We start from the raw sequence: 20,424 nt of genomic DNA, 5'->3' as shown, positions 1-20,424 counted from the left end.
CACCTGGAAGGTATATCAGTACCACAATAGTAAAAAAGAGGAGAGAAAAGAAAAAAGGGTGGAGTAGGGGGGAGGAAGGCCTTGGCTGTGGAGGGCGGGGCCTAAGCAAAGGCGAGGTTTGGGTGGAGGGCGGGGCCAATGCTCAGGACCCACAGGGCTGGAAAAGGCCCTGGGGGCTGTGGCGGTTGGGGCTTTGGCTCAAGGAACAGAAGGGACCCAGGTGTACCCCCCACCCCTGGTCTCAGAGGGCAGGGTACCTCACTGGGAGCGCAGCAGGCTTCCTGGGCTCAAGTGCGTGGGGCACACACCGTCCTGTCCTCTCCTGCTCCTCCAATCTGGGAGGGTGCCTCCCCACTGACTTTCCTGATCTCCCTGCGTTCCCTCCTATGCCCCCAAGGACCTACGTGGCCTGGAGGGGGACTTTGGAGGACAGGGGACAGGCCTGGGAGCTCAACAGGCTCCCTCTGCCCAAGTGGGCGGGGCAATTGCCCTCCAAAAAGACATCTTTTAAAATTTTTAACTGAAATGCTTTTAGGTGTTAGGTCATCCTTGTTTATTGAAGTGAAACATTCTTTGGGATATAGGTATTTCTTTTGCTAAATAAACTTATTTTATGAATTTCAGGCCCGAAGTCTTCAGTGATACTTTTGGAATTGAGTATACCAAATGTTATCAGTATTGACCCAAAGTGTGATATAACCTAATCTTTGTGGGACATTGTATCCATAGTGATAAAGAAGGAAAGCAGTGTACATTCTTAAGGTTAGACAAGTATAATGTCAAGAATTTTATGTTAAGTGTCAAAAGTATTTGTTTTTTTAGAGGAGAGGCCACAATGGACAGGAAATTCCAGAGGCAAGGCAGTGCTACAAATTCTGAAAGTGCTGAGTAAAATTCATAATATATCTCCATCAGTGCATGCAGTTCATTCATTCTTATTGCTGTGCAGCATTTCAGTTTATAAATATACCACAATTTACTTATTTTACTTAGTTTTTGACTATTATAACAATACTACTAGTAACCATGTACATGTTTCCTGCTGCATGTATACAAGATTTATCTAGGATTTATACCTAGAAGTGGAATTGCTAGATCATAGAGTGTTTTCATCTTTGCCAGATACTCCCAAATTTCTTTCCAAAGTGGTTGGATTGATTCCATTTCTAAATGAATATATGAGTTGTAATTGCTGTGCATCTTTACATTCAGGTTGTCAGTCATTATCATTGCTGATTATATGTTACAGATATCTTCTCTCAGTTTGCAGCAGCCAAAATTCTTAGACTAATGGATATTATAGTAAATGTGATTCACTAAGTGGTGGGATTAAAAATTATATCTAAATGCAACTAATGAAATTATGCTGAAAACAAATGTGAAGTTTAACAGATGAACATGTCCCTTGACCAAGATTGTGTACTTTTTCTTGTTTTCACCCTCTTCTAGAAATAGTGAGTGAAACAGAATCTCCAATACCTTCCTACTCTCATCTACACAGTGAAAGCTCTATTCCAGAAGAATTGGGCAGCCCTGCTGTTGAATATATACCATCTGAATCTATAGTTCAGGAGCAGCCTGGAAGTCCAGATCACAGTATACTTACTGAAGAAATGGTTTTTTCACAAGAACTGGAATCTTCTACCTCGCCTAGTAAACATGTAAGTTAATATATATTTATATCTTAAAGGTTCTTTAGAAAAAAACCTGCCTGAAAGGTATATTATTAACAGTTATATTCTTGCTATTAAAGGACAGCATTGACTATCACCCATACCTGTAACATATACTATATGACATTTGAGTAGAAATAAAGCTTTTCCTTGACTCCTAAAGATTTATAAATATATGAATTTTAGCTTTAGGGGCAGTTATAAAATTATATGCTGTGAAGTTTTTAATATTTAGGGGATAGGAACTTCTAAAGTTTTTAATAAAGATAATATGTGAGACAATACAAGTTCTTATTATAGTCTGTTTTGTCATGTAATAGAAACAATAAGACCTTAAACCACACCAGTGTGGCTTTTCTTTTTTTTTTTTTTAACATCTTTATAGGAGTATAATTGCTTTACAATGGTGTGTTAGTTTCTGCTTCACAACAAAATGAATCAGTTATATATATATATATATATATATATATATATATGTTCCCATATCTCTTCCCACTTGCGTCTCCCTCCCTCCCACGCTCCCTATCCCACCCCTCTAGGTGGTCACAAAACACTGAGCTGACCTCCCTGTGCTATGCAGCTGCTTCCCACTAGCTATCTCTTTTACATGTGGTAGTGTATATATGTCAGTGCTACTCTCTCACTTCGACCCAGCTTATCCTTCCCCCTCCCCGTGTCCTCAAGTCCATTCTCTACATCTGTGTCTTTATTCCTGTCCTGCCCCTGGGTTCATCAGAACCTTTTTTTTTTTTTTTAGATTCCATATATATGTGTTAGCGTACGGTATTTGTTTTTCTCTTTCTGACTTACTTCACTCTGTATGACAGACTCTAGGTCCATCCACCTCAATACAAATAGTTCAATTTTGTTTCTTTTTATAGCATAACAATATTAAATATTATAAGTGAACACAAACATTGTTAAAGCCTCTTTGTGTTTAAAAAAAAGAATCCACCTAAATTCAGTGTGTCTTAAAGTCACTTCTATAATAAGAAGTAATATTTATTGAGTGTTTACGTACCAAGTGCCAGGTAGTATGCTGAATGCCTTATGTAGATTATCCTCACAACAATTCTTTAGATTTTAAGCCCCACTCTGAAGCTTAGCAGGCTAAGAAACTTGCCCATAGTCACAGGGATAGGAAGTGGTGATAGCTAGGAATCAAATCAGACATTCTCACTTCCACTTGATATCAAGGTAGAAATTACACCCTTTGTAATAAATAATCTCATTTGGGCAGTCTTCTTATGCTCTTTTTCTTCCCTTCCCGCTTCCATTTCTCCTTCTTTCCTTCCATAAAAGTAGTACATTAGTATATTTAAATTTTTTTTCAGTTTTATTGACATGCAATTGACACACAGCACTGTGTGAGTTAAAGGTGTACAGCATAATAACTTGACATATATATATATATTGTGAAATGATTACCACAATAAGTTTAGTTAATATCCATCACCTCATATAGTTACAAAAAGTTTTTTTCCTTGTGATGAGAACTTTTAGGATCTACTCTTTTAGCACCTTTCAAATATACCATATAGCAGTGTTAACTATAGTCATCATGTTGTACATTACATCCCCAGTACCTATATGTCTTATAACTGGAAGCTTACACTTTTCAACCAGCTTCACCCAGTTCCCCCACCTCTCCACCCCCACCTCTGCTGATCACAAGTCTGATCTCTTTTTCTATGAGTTTGGGTTTTTTTAGATTCCACATATAAGTGAGATCATATAGTATTTGTCTTTCTCTCTCTGACTTATTTCACTTAGTACAATGCCCTCAAGATCCATCCGTGTTGTCTCAAATGACAGGATTTCTGGTTTGTTTGGGTTTTTTAATGGCTGAATAGTATTTGTGTGTGTGCATGTGTGTGTGTGTGTGTATGTCATATTTTCTTTATCCATTCATCTGTTAATGAAGACCTACCGTATGATCCAGCAAATTCAGTTCTGGATATATATCTGAAGGAAGTGAAATTACTATGTTGAAGAGATATCTGCACCCCCATATTTAGTATTTTTAAAGTTAAAACGAATAAGGGGGTAAGTATCACTGATTTTAAAGTTAAAACAAATAAGGGGGTAAGTATCACTGATTCAAAACGAATAAGGGGGTAAGTATCACTCATAATTTATTATAAACATTTTTTAAAAGCATGCTTTTTTATAACTTTTTTCTCTACCTTTAAAAAGTCAAGATCTTATCCTTAGTATATTTTGCAAACTTTTTTCACTTTTTATTTCATAAAGTTATTTAAAACTCTTTGTAAATATTATCTTCAACTGGTTCGTATCTTGAATTTTAAATAGAATTTTACAACTGTATCACAAAACGGTTCCCATTTGATTTTCTGTTTGAACAGTCACCTCCTAAAAGCTGCACATCTGTGTCAAAGCAGGAGTCTAGCAAAGGAAGTCATAGAACTGGAGGACAATGTCGTCTACCCGTCAAGTCCCATCAACACTGTTATAGTTGGTCAGATGAGTCATTATCTATGACACAGTCAGGTAAGACTAACAAGGAGGAGTTAGTTTTCTTTGCACTATATTTGAATTCCTCTTTAATAAGCTTTGTCTAACTGTATGGCTGGTAAAATGTTATTCTTTGTTTCATTTGTAAAGACTTTTTTCTTGCCAAGACTGAATCGCATAATTCTTTGCTTTTCATTGATAATTATATCCCTAATTACACCAATATGATAAATTGTTATATTCTTGGATGTTAATAGTCATTTATTCATCACACATTCTTTGAATTTTTGGTGTGTGTCAGGCACTGCTTATGTGTTCCCATAGTGCTCTGCTCTTCAACTTGTTATACCAGGCAACACATAAATTGTAATCAAACTTTACACAGCAGGTTTCCCCTACTAGAATATAGACTTCTGCAAAGGAAAGTCCTATGTTTTAACAGTTGTAGCACCAGGCCCTAGCAGGTACTTTGCATTGCACATAGTAGGTATTTATTAAATGTTTCTTGAATGATTTAATGATGACAGTGAGGAGAAATAGGAGGTGGTAGAGCAGGGTAGCATAAGACTAAAGGGAGGAAAAGTAGAGAAGAGACTGCACATGGCAGTGGGGAGCATTATCTGTTTTCCCATAACCTCTATCATACTGTAAATCTCTGTGGCATATAGATTACGAAAGAATAAACAGCCTTTACTCTAGAAGACTTGATTCAAGGCATTGATCGTGGGAGGCATATCTAGACAGACAATACTTGTTTATGTAGGATTCTGAGGAAGATTAATACCATGTTGAGTGTATGTCTTTTGAGTTCATTTTCAGTTTTCTTTTGAGAGTAGACATTTAGTAAAGGAAAAGTGAAAAATACTATTCATTTTTTGACCTTTGATTCTATTCTGTACCCCCTTTGTTTTCAATGTTTTAAACAGTAATAAATCATGGATTTTTTCCCCATGCCCATATTTATAGATCTCCTTTATTCTTTGAATAACTGCATAATATTTCAAAGGGTAGGTATACCATAATTTATTTAACCATTTCCCTAGTGATAGTCATGTAGGTTTTCTCAAAATTTTCAATATTTCAAATAATGCTGTAATGAACATCTTCATTTATATAGATCCCTGTTGAATATTTCAGTAGGAATAAATTCTTAGAAATGGAATTACTGGATCAAGCCAGTAATTAAAGTTGAAGAATGTTGTCTGTCATATTTAAATTGTTTTTTTTTAAGATTTATTTATTGTTTATTGTATTTATTTTGGGGTGTGTCAGGTCTTAGTTGCAGCACGCGGGATCTTTGTTGAGACATGGGGTATCTTCATTGTGGTGCGTGGGCTTCTCTCTAGTTGTGGTGTGCAGGTTTCTCTCTAGTTGTGGCATGAAGGTTTTCTCTTCTCTAGTTGTGGCGCACGGGTTAAAGAGCGTGTAGGCTCTGTAGTTGGCAGCATGCGGGCTCTAGTTGAGGCGCGTGAGCTCAGTAGTTGTGGCACACAGCTTAGTTGCCCCGCGGCATGTGGGATCTTAGTTCCCTGACCAGGGATTGAACCCACGTTCCCTGCATTGCAAGGCAGATTCTTTACCACTGGACCACCAGGGAAGTCCCTGTCTGTCATATTTATCTGTTGCAAGTGATTAGCATTTTTATATATTTGCTTTCATGTACTCTGGTGAAAAGTTACTGCCAGTAGAATAGTATGTCAGTGGACATAAACTTGATACTTGCAAATATGGATTCTCATCATGGCTCTATTACATACTGATGACTCTCTTAAGTTTCCTTCCCATATTAGATAATCTTTTCTATCTGTAGCAATGGAAAATAATATCTTAACCATCCTTGCATGAGTTATGCAACAAGGATTAATGATAATATTTATAAGATACTGTTTTATTGGTAAAACATATTTAAGCAAGAACAGCTTTAGAAAAACAGCTCTGAGATTTTTCAACTATAATGCCATCTACCTATTCATGATGACATCATTTATATGCAGTATTTATGGAAGTGGTAAATTTTAATGTAGTGGAGTTATATAATACCTTTCTCACTTAAGTGATGGAGAGTTTGTTATAAACCAAAATTAATACAGTCAGCATGTGTCAGATAATCAAACTTAATTTTTTTTTTTCTTTTTTTTTTGCGGTACACGGGCCTTTCACTGTTGTGGCCTCTCCCGTTGCGGAGCACAGGCTCCGGACGCGCAGGCTCAGCGGCCATGGCTCACAGGCCCAGCCGCTCCGCGGCATGTGGGATCTTCCCGGACCGGGGCACGAACCCATGTCCCCTGCATCGGCAGGCGGACTCTCAACCACTGCACCACCAGGGAAGCCCCCGAACTTAATTTTTGATTGAGTTATTCTGTCCATCTGCTTATTCTGTCTTGATGTGTTTCAACAAACTGAAGTATCATTTACCTGCCACTTCCCCTGTCCCCTCACCTTCCAAAAAACCCTGTAGGAGAGAATTTCATAAAGACAATGCATTAATCTAGAAAGTCTCTTGGATTAAAAAAAAAAATTATAGAGATTCTCTTAGATGTTACTGATGATAAACACTGTTGTAATACTAGATTTGGGCGTATATAAAATGTATTCCCATTCACTCTCATAGACTTTTACTTAATCTCTACCCTTCATTTGTAGGATTTTCGTTTCTTTAGTACTTAAAAATAAAAACATTTCCCAAGGTCTTTCATCTAAAACTTGAAGTTTCTCATCATCTGCTATTAAATCTTCACAATCATAGATGATAAAGATATTTTTATTTTAAAAAATCACTGTTGACATATCCAATTTTTAAAATATATTCATTTAAAATAAACTTTTGGGGGGCAGAGTTGAAACTAAGTCTGTGGGAGTGTAGTAGTCTCCTATAAAATTTTATCAAAGTAACATCTCAAGTTTTGGAAGCACATAAAGAATACACAGTTAAAAGAATACACAGCTGTAGAAGATGCAAAGATATGGATTTATACTTCATTTTAGAAAGATTATAATTTTTTGCCCAGCCTACAGTCCTACCCCCAATTATTGTACTAGAATCATCAGTTAAATCACTGTAAAGCTTACCGCTAAGGTTCAGAGTCTTTTAACCCTGAAACCAATTGATTATTTTCTTCAGAAATTAAAAGAAAGCATGAGCAGGATATTCAGTTGATATCTCATCTCTACAACCTTTTTTAGTTTTAAACCAAAAAATATGTTACATAAAATATGGCTACATAAAAATGTTTGTTTTATGTGTACTAATACTACCACCATTTACTGAGCTGTAATAGTAGTCCAGGTACTGTGCTACATGCTTTATATACCTTATTTAATTTTCACATCAATTCTAGAAATGGGTAAGTGTCAAACACCTTACCGATTACTAGTAATAGATCCTGAGTTGAAAATGGCCTTTATTGTTACTTCATTTTATGAGTGTTGATCACTAAGTAGTAAACTTTGCCCATGCTAAGGGCTCAGTCTGATGCGACTACTGGTATAAGATGGATATAACTTCCTAGTATACCTTAAGTTAAGACATAAAAGTGGCAGGAACTTAGATGTCATTATTTGTAATCCAGATATTTAGATCACATTGCAAAAAAAGACTATTATCTTTTTAAAATAAATTCTGTGACTAGTTCTATGCAGTTTAATCTGAAATGCTTGAAAAAACCTGATTGTTTATGATATAATGTTGTAATGTCCATCTGAGTCTTCAGATTTGTATACAATAGTATTTCTCTTATAAGACTATTAAATGTCTCACTCATTAAATGACACCATTGTGTGATTCAGGGAGGAGCTGTGAGGAACAGTCTTTTTTTTTTTTCTATGTAATTTCCATGTGTAGTGAAATAAACAGTGTTTTTAAATGATACTTATTTTTATAAGATATGCATGACACTTACAATGAAATGTCTTTTTCATGATTTTGCTATGACTGGACATCTACTTTATGTGTATATATGTGTCTGAATTGTTGGGAAGAAAATAAGATTTAACTAGTTTCATTTCAGTTATTTTAAATATTTTAAGAACTTCCAAAGAAAGCTTACTGCAGAGTATATTTCTTTATAATTTTTCTCTCTCCTTTTATGTGATGTTAAGACATCAGCTGATGACTCACAATCAATTTAAAATGTTAAAATTCCACTTTGATTTTAATATGACTTAAAAACTATCAAACTACTATTAATAACCAAGAGGAAGTACAGTTAAATATGGCTGTCTTGTCACCAGGAACTAAATCCTTGCAGAATGTCCAAAGTTTACTAACCAAAAGTTTTTCAACTTCCAGCTGCTTATCTTATCAAGAACAGGGTACCTTGAGATTTATTTGCAGTTTCAAATAGTGCAATTAGAAAGTGAAAACAGATAGGAAGACACCCACCCTCCCCATAGAGATTTAGGGGAAAAGAAAGGATGCAAATCACTAATAATTTTTTTCTGAAGCTCAAATTTTAAATGTTAGATTGACTTTACATTGGTGCTTTTTATTAATAGTTACTGAGTTAGCTTTATTTTTAAGTTAAATAAAAAGATTCTGTATCTCTTTTAGAAACTACATCTGACCAGAGTGACATTGAAGGTAGGATCAGAGCCCTGAAGGATGAGCTGCGGAAAAGAAAATCAGTTGTGGACCAACTGAAGAAGGAACAGAAAAAAAGGCAAAAGGAAAGACTGAAAGCCCAAGAAGCCAGTCTAATCAAACAATTGGAGGTTAGAAATAAGAAGAAAGGGGTTTAATTTCAAGGCTAATATAAATGTGAACCCTGAAATGTTTTTAGTGTTGTTAATAAAGTAATGGATTAGAATTTTTCAATATTAATTTTGTACCACATTTTAACCTAACTTTAAAAAAAAATCTGAACAAACTCTTGCTTGAAAGATTAAATTAAATATTAAATTAAAATGTTAAATATTATAATATCAGGTATTAAAGTAAATAGTAAAAGTATAAAAATAAGTTTTTTTCTAAAGAAGAAAGATTAGGCCTATGAAAGAAAAATTGATATCCCTGTCCTCTAAAGCAAAGAACCATTAGATAAATAATCCTAGCTATTGGAACTGTTACTGCCTTTTTTTTTTTTTTAAAGCGGAGTGGTGTTTCATGCCACACGACTTATTAGTACGACTCTTTGTACTGTTTGAATGGCTCCTAAATAATAACTCTAAACTTGACTTTCCTTAACTCTAGCAACCTTCCCTGATCCTACCCCAGTCTGGAAACCTAGTTTTTATGTCTTCCTCATTCTGTTTTCTCCCATCCATTCAGTCACCAGATCCCATTGGTACTTTTTTCATAAATCTTCTTGCTTGTCCCTTTCCATTCTTACTGCCATCAAGCTATTTGGGGCCCTTATGTCCTCCTGCCTCTGTTGTCTACATAGCCTCTTAAATGTCCCTGCCTCTGGTCGCTTCCCTATAGCTTACATGCATTCTGCCAGCCTAGTGTTCCTAAACACCACATTCGTTATAGAACCGGTCTGAACTTCCTGCTCATCATAAGAATCCCTTCTCACGGCCTGACCTGATCATTCAGCTTCTATCCAGACACTTCCAGTAATAGCAAATTTCAGATTTTCAAGGCAGTTGGTTTCATCGGTTGGACTCGAGGTGCTCTAAGTGTTAGAAAGCTCTTTGTTATGCTTAGCCAGAATTTCTGTTCTTTTAATCATCCTTGTGTGGTAACACCAAACATGTGTCCTCCTACATTAATTAATCAGGTGCATATTTATGTGCTGGAAACTCAGCTAATTACTTTACACGTATTTTTCATTTTATCCTCAAAGTAACAAGGTGTAGATATTACTATCCCTCTTTTACAGATGAGGAAACTAAGTTTTAGTGAGATTAATGATATCCACAGACACACAGCTCACATGTGTTAAAACTAGGATTTTAATCTAGCTCGAATTCCAAATTCTGTGCCCCTGCTGTTACACTACATTATCTTCCACATAGAAAATAGACCTGCTAACAGATCTGGAGAAGATAGACGTTTACACAGGCACACAATACAGAGATGGGAATGGGAATTGTAACTTGCACATATGTTTAGAAGTAAGAAAAAGTGGTTAAGATTCAGTGGCCATGCTGAGAAGTTCATGTTGGAAAGTAGTGAGGAACAAAATTTAAAAATAAAGATCATGTTCAGGGCCTTAGAAACCAGACTGATAAGTTTGGACTTCATCCTGTATAGGTCTGTAGCGTTCAACCTGACTATACATTAGAATTAACTGAGGAGCTTTTTTGAAAAATACAAATATCCAGGCTCACTTCCAGAGATTTTGATTTAATTGGTCTAGGGTGGGGCCCAGGATTTAAAAGTACTGCTATAGGTCATGTGGAGCCATTGAAAGCTAAATGAAATACTGTTAGATTGAATGGCATTGCCCAAAAAGTTCATTAATAGGTATGTCACCCGGAAGGATATCTAGAGAAGGATACAAAAGATCCATCTCATTCAACATTCTATTAAACGGTTTAAATAAAGGCAAAAGAAAGTTCTGTATTTAGATTTTACAATTATAGTATATGATAGAGAAATATATAATACATAGCAGTTCATATGAAAAAAACCTTTTGGATTTTATTTGATCACATATTTAATAAATGAACTACACTCATATAAGTATAGCTTTCAGATCTGAGAAATCATTGTCCTTATGTATACCTAGCTAGCCAAATCATCTAGCTGTAGTATATGTTTAATACCAATGTTTATCAAAACATTGACAGTTCAGAGGAAGGTAACATAGACGGTGATAGTTATAAAAATAGTGATTTTAGCCTAAGTTTTAGGGAACTGCAGCAGTTGACAAACATCCATCTGCTCATTCACTCAGCCTTCTTTGAGCCAGACACTGTGAATAGGTACTGGACATATCGTGTTGAGCAAAACAGCTGTGGTCTTAAATGTGAGAGAAGTAAAAGTAGGGATTAATTTTAGGCTAGAAAACTGAGGAGGTTTTTCTAATAGAAGGAGGGCTTCCCTTAGATTTCATTCAAGTTAGAATTATAAATTAGTAAAGTTTTGTTTACAGAATGGCTAATGACTAAGAAATATTTTTGCAATTCTATATTATCATACTCCCAACCACTCCCTTCTCTCTCCTTGAAATTTGTATTCCTGAAGTGCTCACCCCTTAAGAAGCTTACTGCCATTGAAACTTAGTGTAAAGGCTAAACTTCTTAAAAATACCAGGAATGTATTAAGGCATCCTTTAAAGAATAATTATATAATTAGCTAAAGAAGTTTTTTAATGTGGCACGGCCTGAACTATTGCTTCAAAAGTATTAAACTTCTGTAGACTGAGACTGTCATTTCCTAATTGATATTAGTATTACAATTATACAGCTTGCTTATACATAGACTATTTCAAGAAGGCTATACAAGTAACTGATTTTAGAACTCTGGGAAATAATACTGATGCAGGGAGAAAGAATTTTATATCTTTTTTACGGTTTGAATATTTTACCATAAAATATACTATTTTATAATTTAAGATAGTTTAAAAAATTCTGTGTAGTGATTCCTCTGATTTTTCTAAACTTAGTCATATGATGAATTCATTAAGAAAACTGAAGCCGAGCTTAGCCGAGATTTGGAAACATCACCAACAGCCAAGCCTCAGATTAAAACGCTCTCCTCAGCTTCTGAAAAACCCAAGATCAAGCCCCTTCCACTACACAGGTAGAAATTTTTGATAACTAACCTATATTCTGCCTTGTTTGAGAAAGGAATAAGGAAAGGTTTTAAGTAGAAGCTATCTTTTAGGTAACTGTGAAATTGTAGAAGTGAAAATATTGGTGGTGAATAGCCCAGTAAATGATGGTTCTTTCCAGGGATAGAATATTATGCAATCAGTGAATACAAATACAGAAGATACAAAGTAGCACTATTAGAATATATAATATGGTATATAAGAAAGTCAGGTAGTAATATTTAAACTAAATTTTGAGTGAGTAGAGGTTATATAGGTAAGTGGGACTGAGAAATAGGGGATATTTCAGAGAGAAGGGCATTCATGAGTGACCAGAAGCAACAGAGAGCTTGGCATATCATGGAAGCTGAACATCATAGGATGTAGCTGGAGTTAGGAGAAGAGACTGGAAAAATAAAAAACAAATTGTGATAACCTTGTACTCACGCATTCTTAGTAGTTTCTAATTTACTTTTTTAGAAGATGTGACGCTGTTAAATTTTTTTTAAAAGCATATTTTAGGATATTTTTTAGAAATATTTTAGAAATGTTTTTTAGAAATGTTATAGAGGCTCATTACAATTAATTTAGCATTACCGGGGTTTGAATCCTGACTCCAGTACCAGCTAGCTTTTTAATTTGGGGCAAGTTATTTAACCTGTCTGTGTTTCAATTTTGTAATAGGGATTTAGATCCCTATACCAACACCTGAGTAATAAACTTGTTATGAGAGTTAAAAGACTTAACGTAGAACAGGGCCTAGCACACAGTTAGCACTATGTATTAGTTGTTATTATTATTGCTACTAGAATATTGAGGGAAGTGGTAAAAAGATAAAAGTTTAAATCATATCATACCTAACTATCCCAAAACAACAAATGTCAACAATTAGATATATTTCCATCTAGGTTTTTTTTTTTTTTTTTTTTTTTGCGTTACGCGAACCTCTCACTGTTGTGGCCTCTCCCGTTGCGGAGCACAGGCTCCGGACGCACAGGCTCAGCGGCCATGGCTCACGGGCCTAGCTGCTCCGCGGCATGTGGGATCTTCCCAGACTGGGGCATGAACCCGTGTCTCCTGCATCAGCAGGCGAACTCTCAACTACTGCGCCACCAGGGAAGCCCCATCTAGGATTTTTTATGCTTAGATTTTGTGTGTAATTTTGTTACTTATACATTTTTCCTTTATATTACATTATACATAAGTTTTATTTTAATTTCTACAATCCATTGAATGGTTTTATAGTTTTATTAACCAGAGAATGGTAGAATCAGATTTCTGTTTAGAGAAATCTTTCTGACTACAATATGAAGGAAAGATAGAAAGGGGTAAGTTTAGAAGCAGGGATAACAGTAGTCTAAGCCAGCCCTCAGATAATGCACTGTAATAAGAATAGAGAATAGGAGATCGATTTTAGGAATTTTTAAGAAGTATACTTTACAAATTAAAGTGCTAGATAGGGAAGCAGGAAAAAGCTGGATGACTCCCGTGTTTCTCTTAAATAGTAGTTTGTTGGGTCAAAGTTCCACTAACCTAAATGGAAAATTAGGTGTTCTTCGGTGGGAGTCTTATGATTTTGGTTTTAAAATGTTAATTTTGAGGTACCTGTAGTTCATCTAAGTGGAATTATCCAGGAAAGATGTTAGCTTTTTAATTTGGGGTGATCAGCATATAGATGGTGGTTGAAGCTATAAATATAACAACATTTGGGTGAACATTTGGGTGAAAAAGGTCTGCAAATTCAGAGAGAATAAAAGGGAGCCAAGTACTAAATATGATAAAATAGCAACATTTAAGGGGGTTATAAAGAAGTAGGAGTAGAAGCCAAATATTATGACTTAGCAAATAAAAAGAAAGCAAGAAAATGAAGATTGTGAATGTCAACTTAAAGCATGAAAGAGGACAGTAGCACCAGGTGGAGGAATAAAGAATTGAGGGGGAAAAGTCTGCTCAGTATTCTTTAACAACCTAAATGGGAAAAGAATTTTAAAAAGAATAGATATATGTATAACTGAATCACTTTGCTGTATACCTGAAACTAACACAACATTGTAAGTCAACTACAGTCCAGTATAAAATAAAAACTTTAAAAAACAAGGGAAGAAAAAGATCGGGGGGGGGGGATTTTTTTGAGGCTTGAGGCATGCATATAAGCTGAGGGGAAAAAAGTCACCAGATTGAAGGACTAAAGATTGTAGGAAAAAGAATGGACAGTTGAAGAGTACCATCAATGAGGCTGTGGAAATGTATGGGATTTGGGGCAGAAAGAAGTTTGAACAAGTGTGAGAGATACACCTTTTTCTTCCTTGCAGACAGGAGGAAAGGCAGTTGGGATGGCTGTGAATATAGATAAATTTGTAGGTAAAAAGGTTGAAGATAAGAAGGGTCATGCTGATGGCCTCTGTTTCTCTCATTAAAAGAGGCAAGATCATCTACTGAGTGTGATGAAGGCCACAAATAGACTTGGTGGAAGTGGCAAAGGTTGGAATACTTCCTGCGAAGAAGAAAAAAGAGGCAGTTGTCTAAGAATTGACTGCTTTTTGTTACCAGTTATTACAGTATCAGCAATACATTTATTTCTGTTTATTAATTTTTCTACTTTAGATCTGAAACAGCAAAGAATTGGAAATCACTGACAGAGTCAGAACGTTCCAGAGGATCCCTGGAGTCTATTGCTGAACATGTTGGTATGTAACTAGAAAAAATAATCACATAGTATCTACATAGACTAAAGATTATACAAGTTACAAAATTCCACCTCTGCAGCTTTTTGGTTAAAAAGTGAATTTCTTAAAGATAATAGATTATTTAATATTTTAAGTTACTTTTACTTTTATTTTAAGTTATTTTAAGTTACTATTTTAAAGTGATTTGTTGGTTATGCCTAAGTTATGTGAATCAGTCTTTATTGTCCCAATAACTGATGAAAACTGAGGCATAAAGACATTAATCCAAAATGGATGTGAGTGTATCGTCATTATCTAAATTCTCCCTTAAGCAGATTTTGTATCTGATTATATATATTTTCAGCCTATGCTGTTTCTCAGTGTAAGTAGTTACATACATTTTTTTTCAATTTAATCCAAAGAAAGATAAGAACTATTGAAAATAAAGTGTAATTCAATGAGGAAATAAAACTGAGACATGAAAAAGCCTACCTAGTAACAATGACAAAACAGAGATTTGAATTTAAAACTTGTAATTCGTGGTTTGTTAGTTCATCAAACCTTATTTTCTTCTTATTTTGCAATTTTAGCTCTTAAAGTGCTATAGTTGCAGAAATAATTGATTTTTTTTCCTTTTTTACATTCAAGAGGTTAGTTGAAGTCCCTGCATTTGTCCTTCCTTCATTGCTTTTGTTTTCGAAGAATATATGTAATATCCATCATACAATTCTGTTTTTGCATGATTTGAGGATTAACATTTCCATAAACTTTGATCCATTTTTCTTTACTTTGTAAGTTGACAACACTTAAAAAATTATACCAAACTTTAAATTTTCAGTCATTTTTTAAATGTTCTGTTTATTGTTGGTACAGTATATTCTCTTAAAGGAAAAACTTACCTTATACTGTAACCTGTAAAACAGGTCCTATTTATTGACCAGAGCTTTTTCTCACCAATATTTAGCTTTTATTTAAACTTTGGTTCCAGAAATTGAATTAGATAATTTTGATGTGATCTTTTTTTTCCCTTTAAGATGCTGCATTGGCAGGTTCTGAGAGATCAGTGTCAGAAAGCTCTTTATCTGCATATGCAAAGAGAATGATTGAATTGGACAGTCGAACAGAAGAGCACTTTCAGACTTCTTCTCCAATTCTCAGATCATCAAGGAGAACCAGAGCAGACTCTGGAGATTCTCTAGAAAATGTCCCTTCATTACCTCTTCTCAAAGAATTAACTGCCTCTAATAGAATTCTTGATGTGTCAGATGCCAAGGTTGAAAAAGAATCTAGTCAAAAATCAGAAATACATGAAGTAGAATATGCAAAATTGGAGGAGAGTGCAATTGAAGATGCCTATTCTAAACAATCTAGGAAGCCTGATGTCTTCCTGACACTAGACCTGGAACAGGGAGATTCATCTGAAATTCTTTCAAGGAAAGATCTTTCTTTAGATTCTATAAGTGTTCAGAAAGACTTAGTTAGATTAACCATTGAAAATCTTCATAAAAAAGAGTCAGAAGAGAGACAGTCAGATCAAGATGTGGGTCATAGTGCAAACATCCAATCAGAAAAAGACACTCACGTACAAAAGAATATAAAGGGCAGAGACTCATCTTGGTCAGAACATCTTTTTGCATGTAAAGAGATATCATACTCTGAAGATTTTGAAGTATCTTCTTTCAAGAAAGACATTTCAGCTGAATTGTACAAAGATGACTTTGAGGTGACATCTTTGTTGTCACTCAGGAAAGACTCTCAGTCTTGCAGAGAGAAGTCACAGGCAACAAGGATCTCTAGAAGTAGAGCCACTAGCTTTGGTAGTGATGATGAAATCAGTGAGTGCCTCAGTGAGAAAAGCCTTTCTATTCATAGCAGTGTCCATTCTGAAAGGCTATTAGAACTCAAGTCCCCCACTGAGCTTATGAAAAGTAAGGAGCGCAGTGATGTAGAGCATGAACAGAGACTTACTGAATCCCCTTCCTTAGCTTCAGCTTCTCTTGCAGATGAGTTACTTGATTTCCACATCGGTGATAGGGTGTTGATTGGCAATGTTCAGCCAGGAACTCTTCGATTCAAAGGTGTGACTAGTTTTGCTAAAGGATTTTGGGCTGGAGTGGAGTTGGATAAACCTGAAGGAAATAACAGTGGAACATATGATGGCATTGTATACTTTGTGTGCAAAGAGAAGCATGGGATTTTTGCTCCTCCTCAAAAAATATCTCACATTTCAGAAAACTTCGATGACTATGTAGACATAAATGAAGATGAAGACTCTTATTCAGATGAACAATATCAATACTATAATCAAGAACAAAAAGATACAGAGGGTCCCAAGTTTGACAGAGAAAAGGATGCGATTGAGTGTTTTTATAAGGAATCTCAACCTAGTATGCATGACACAGAAGCCTCAGTTGATAGAAGCCTTAAAATAGAAACAGACAATATACAGGACATTTCTGGAGTACTTGAAACCCATATTCACCAGCAGAATTCAGTGGATTCACTGATTTCTTCAAAGGAAAACAAAGACCTTGTTTCTGGTGCCACGGAAAAGGTTTCCACTGCTGTAGAAGACAATGCTTTAGGTAATACCTTTTCTGAAGAATTAAGGAAGCAACAGCAGTTTACCGAAAAGGAAGAGAACCTATATCCAGAAGTTTCAGAAAAGCTTTCTACCCCACTTCTGGACCTTTTAGCAAGAGAAAAGAACCAATTGGAAGCCCAACTGAGGTCACCACCAAGTGAGGAAAAAAAGTCAAAGGAACAACTAGAAACAGTCAGCTTACTGACAGATAGTTTACTAAAAGTCTTTGTGAAGGACACAGTCAATCAACTACAACAAATCAAAAAAGCTAGGAATGAGAAAATCCAGCTTAGCAATCAAGAGCTTCTTGTTGATGATCAAAAGAAAGTACCACCCCAAGGCCTATCCCAGAATCTTGAGGAACAGTCACCAAGTGTTCCAGGTTGCTTCTTAAGGTCTGAATTGGAAGATGAGAAAGAAGAGATTTCCTCACCAGATATGTGTCCTAGACCTGTAAGTATTTTGTCTAGAGAAAATGTCAATTAACCTTGCCTTTATAGTACATTTTAATTCTGTAGCTCCTGATAGGTTTTTTGGTGATGTGTTATTTGTTAAACAAAGATCACTTCAGTAGTTTGTAAAGGCCATGTAGCTGTTTTTCTGTCTGAAGTATAATTGTCCTCTATTATGTCATGAGTGGTCACTATAGAGTTGTCATAAACACTGGCAGGTTTATGCTGGGTTGAAAACCCCTGTATACTGTCCACAGATGAGATTTCTTTCTGGATTCACTGAATAAATTTATTCCGTGGAGATTTCCATTGGTTCTCAACCCAGTTCTTTTTTGGCTATGAAATTATTTGTTCACATATCTACTCAGTCATAGTTGCCTTGCAGAAATTACCAGTTGTGATGTTGACTCTGGTAAAACTGAAATGTATCCATTATGACATATACTCAGACCATCAACTTATTTAGGTTGCCCATGGACAATTGAACAGCAGTAATGAATTTGAGTAACTTGAGCTAGATAATCACCAAAGGTGAGAATTTTATATCTCATTTCCATATCTCAGAAGCAAAACAGTTCTTCAGAAACAGAATAATGATGATACAAAAAGGAAAAAATGATCAATAAACATTTTATTAAAATCAGTTGTAAGGCTAATGTGAGCAGAATTACAGGAAACAGGATAGTTTTTTTCTTAAATTGTTCATTAGTAGCCACCATATTGTTTCTGTCTTGCTTATTTACAGAGAAATAGTGAATATACAAATAATATATTTGCTTTGTCTTTAAAAAAAAAGCCCAAACTTGTTAAGTGATCTGAGGTTACTAAATGGTGCTCTGTTTGAATGGTTCCATTTCTGTAGGAGAGTCCAGTATTCGGTGCCAGTGGGCAGGAAGAGCTTGCTAAGAGACTTGCTGAACTTGAGATTAGCCGGGAGTTCCTGAGCGTGTTAGGAGATGACCAAGACTGGTTTGATGAAGACTTTGGTTTGAGCTCTTCTCACAAGGTACAAAAGAATAAGGCAGAAGAAACAATTGTACCTCTAATGGCAGAACCTAAGGGAGCTCTACAAAAGCCATGTGAAACATTATTGGCAGTCCCACATACTGCGGAGGAAGTAGAAATTCTTGTACACAATGCAGCAGAAGAACTTTGGAATTGGAAAGAATTAGGTCATGATCTTCACAGCATCAGTATTCCTACAAAACTGCTTGGCTGTGCCAGTAAGGGTCTAGATATAGAAAGCACTAGTAAAAGGGTGTACAAACAGGTATGTAACATGGAAGGATAATTCTAATTTTTAAACTTCTCTCTGTTGTCTGAAATTTGGATTCTTAGCCATTTTAATTTGTTTATTTTTCTCTATCAAGGCGGTTTTTGATTTAACAAAAGAGATTTTTGAAGAAATATTTGCCGAGGATCCCAACTTGAATCAGCCTGTCTGGATGAAGCCATGTAGAATCAACTCTAGTTATTTCCGACGAGTGAAAAATCCAAATAACCTTGATGAAATCAAGGTAAACTGAAAAGTGTAGAGTATCTCCTTTCTTGATTTGCTCTTCATTTGTACAGATCTGTAAATGTCGTAAAAGCAAGTATTATTATTATTATCTTCTATATTATTCACCATTCTGTCCTCAAGGCCTGTCCCATAGTAGGTATTCAGTAAATATTTGTTGATTCGTTCAGTCCATGAGCAGTAGAGGGATGAGGGTGAGAGGGAATCCCAAATCCTCAACTTTTCGCAGAACAAATATATATATATATATATATATTATAATATTTAAGAAAAAAAAATCAGCAAATATTCAGGGAGATAAATTATTGCAATTCATAGGAGTTTTAGGTGAGTTTTTAATGACTTAGAGATAGATATAATATTCTAAAACTACATGAAAACATGTCATATATCAAACATGCCAACCCTAGACACGTAGATGTTAACTTTCCATCTTTGATTTTGGAGGTTTCAGATTGGTTACGTAGTTTTGAAATATGTGGGAGAGTAATGTGATATACAAAAAGTATTGCTTGTTGTCTGAGAAGCCCCTGAAAAGATTAAGTGCCCTTAAGAAAAGATTAAGAAAAGATTAAGCTACAAGGACTCTCAGCAAACCAACTTTAAAATCACATTGGTGGAGAGAGGGGGAAAGATGGCGGAAGAGTAAGATGTGGAGATCACGTTCCTCCCCACAGATACATCAGAAATACATCTACATGTGGAACAACTCCTACAGACCACCTACTGAATGCTGGCAGAAGACCTCAGACCTTCCAAAAGGCAAGAAACTCCCCACATACCTGGGTAGGGCAAAAGAAAAAAGAATAAACAGAGAAAAAAGAATAGGGACGGGACCTGCACCAGTGGGAGGGAGCTGTGAAGGAAGAAAGGTTTCCACACACTAGGAAAGCGCTTCGCGGGCGGAGACTGCGGGTGGCGGATAGGGGGGAGCTTTGGAGCCGAGGAGGAGAGCGCAGCCACAGGGGTGCGGAGGCCAAAGCGGAGAGATTCCCACACAGAGGATCGGTGCCGACCAGCCCGAGAGGCTTGTCAGCTCAAGCAGGGGCAGGCGGGGCTGGGAGCTGAGGCTCGGGCTTCGGTCGGAGCGCAGGGAGAGGACTGGCGGCGTGAACACAGCCTGAAGGGGCTAGTGCACCACAGCTAGCTGGGAGGGAGTCCAGGGAAAAGTCTGGACCTGCCGAAGACGCAAGAGACTTCTTCTTCCCTCTTTGTTTCCTGGTGCACAAGGAGAGGGGATTAAGAGCGCTGCTTAAAGGAGCTCCAGAGACGGGCGCAAGCCGCGGCTAACAGCGCAGACCACAGAGACGGGCATGAGACGCTAAGGCTGCTGCTGCCACCACCAAGAAGCCTGTGTG

General features: G+C 36.2%; 1 protein-coding gene across 9 annotated transcripts in view; it reads left to right on the top strand.

Moving 5' to 3' along the window:
• Positions 1–20,424, top strand: part of CEP350 (centrosomal protein 350) — a 139,231-nt gene that overhangs the window by 98,623 nt on the left and 20,184 nt on the right. For 8 of the 9 annotated variants that reach the window (XM_079903274.1, XM_079903280.1, XM_079903278.1 and 5 more), the window contains 8 exons: positions 1,450–1,661; positions 4,040–4,184; positions 8,698–8,858; positions 11,699–11,835; positions 14,450–14,532; positions 15,546–17,548; positions 18,410–18,817; positions 18,918–19,064. In XM_079903274.1, coding sequence (XP_079759400.1) covers positions 1,450–1,661; positions 4,040–4,184; positions 8,698–8,858; positions 11,699–11,835; positions 14,450–14,532; positions 15,546–17,548; positions 18,410–18,817; positions 18,918–19,064 — 3,296 coding nt within the window. Of the gene's footprint in view, positions 1–1,449; positions 1,662–4,039; positions 4,185–8,697; positions 8,859–11,698; positions 11,836–14,449; positions 14,533–15,545; positions 17,549–18,409; positions 18,818–18,917; positions 19,065–19,743; positions 19,829–20,424 lie in introns of all 9 variants that reach the window. The other variant, XR_013824898.1, reaches the window with a different exon arrangement.

The sequence above is a fragment of the Stenella coeruleoalba genome, assembly GCF_951394435.1.
Source record: "Stenella coeruleoalba genome assembly, chromosome: 1".
Taxonomy (NCBI): domain Eukaryota; kingdom Metazoa; phylum Chordata; class Mammalia; order Artiodactyla; family Delphinidae; genus Stenella; species Stenella coeruleoalba.
This window is presented reverse-complemented; position numbering and strand designations above follow the sequence as displayed.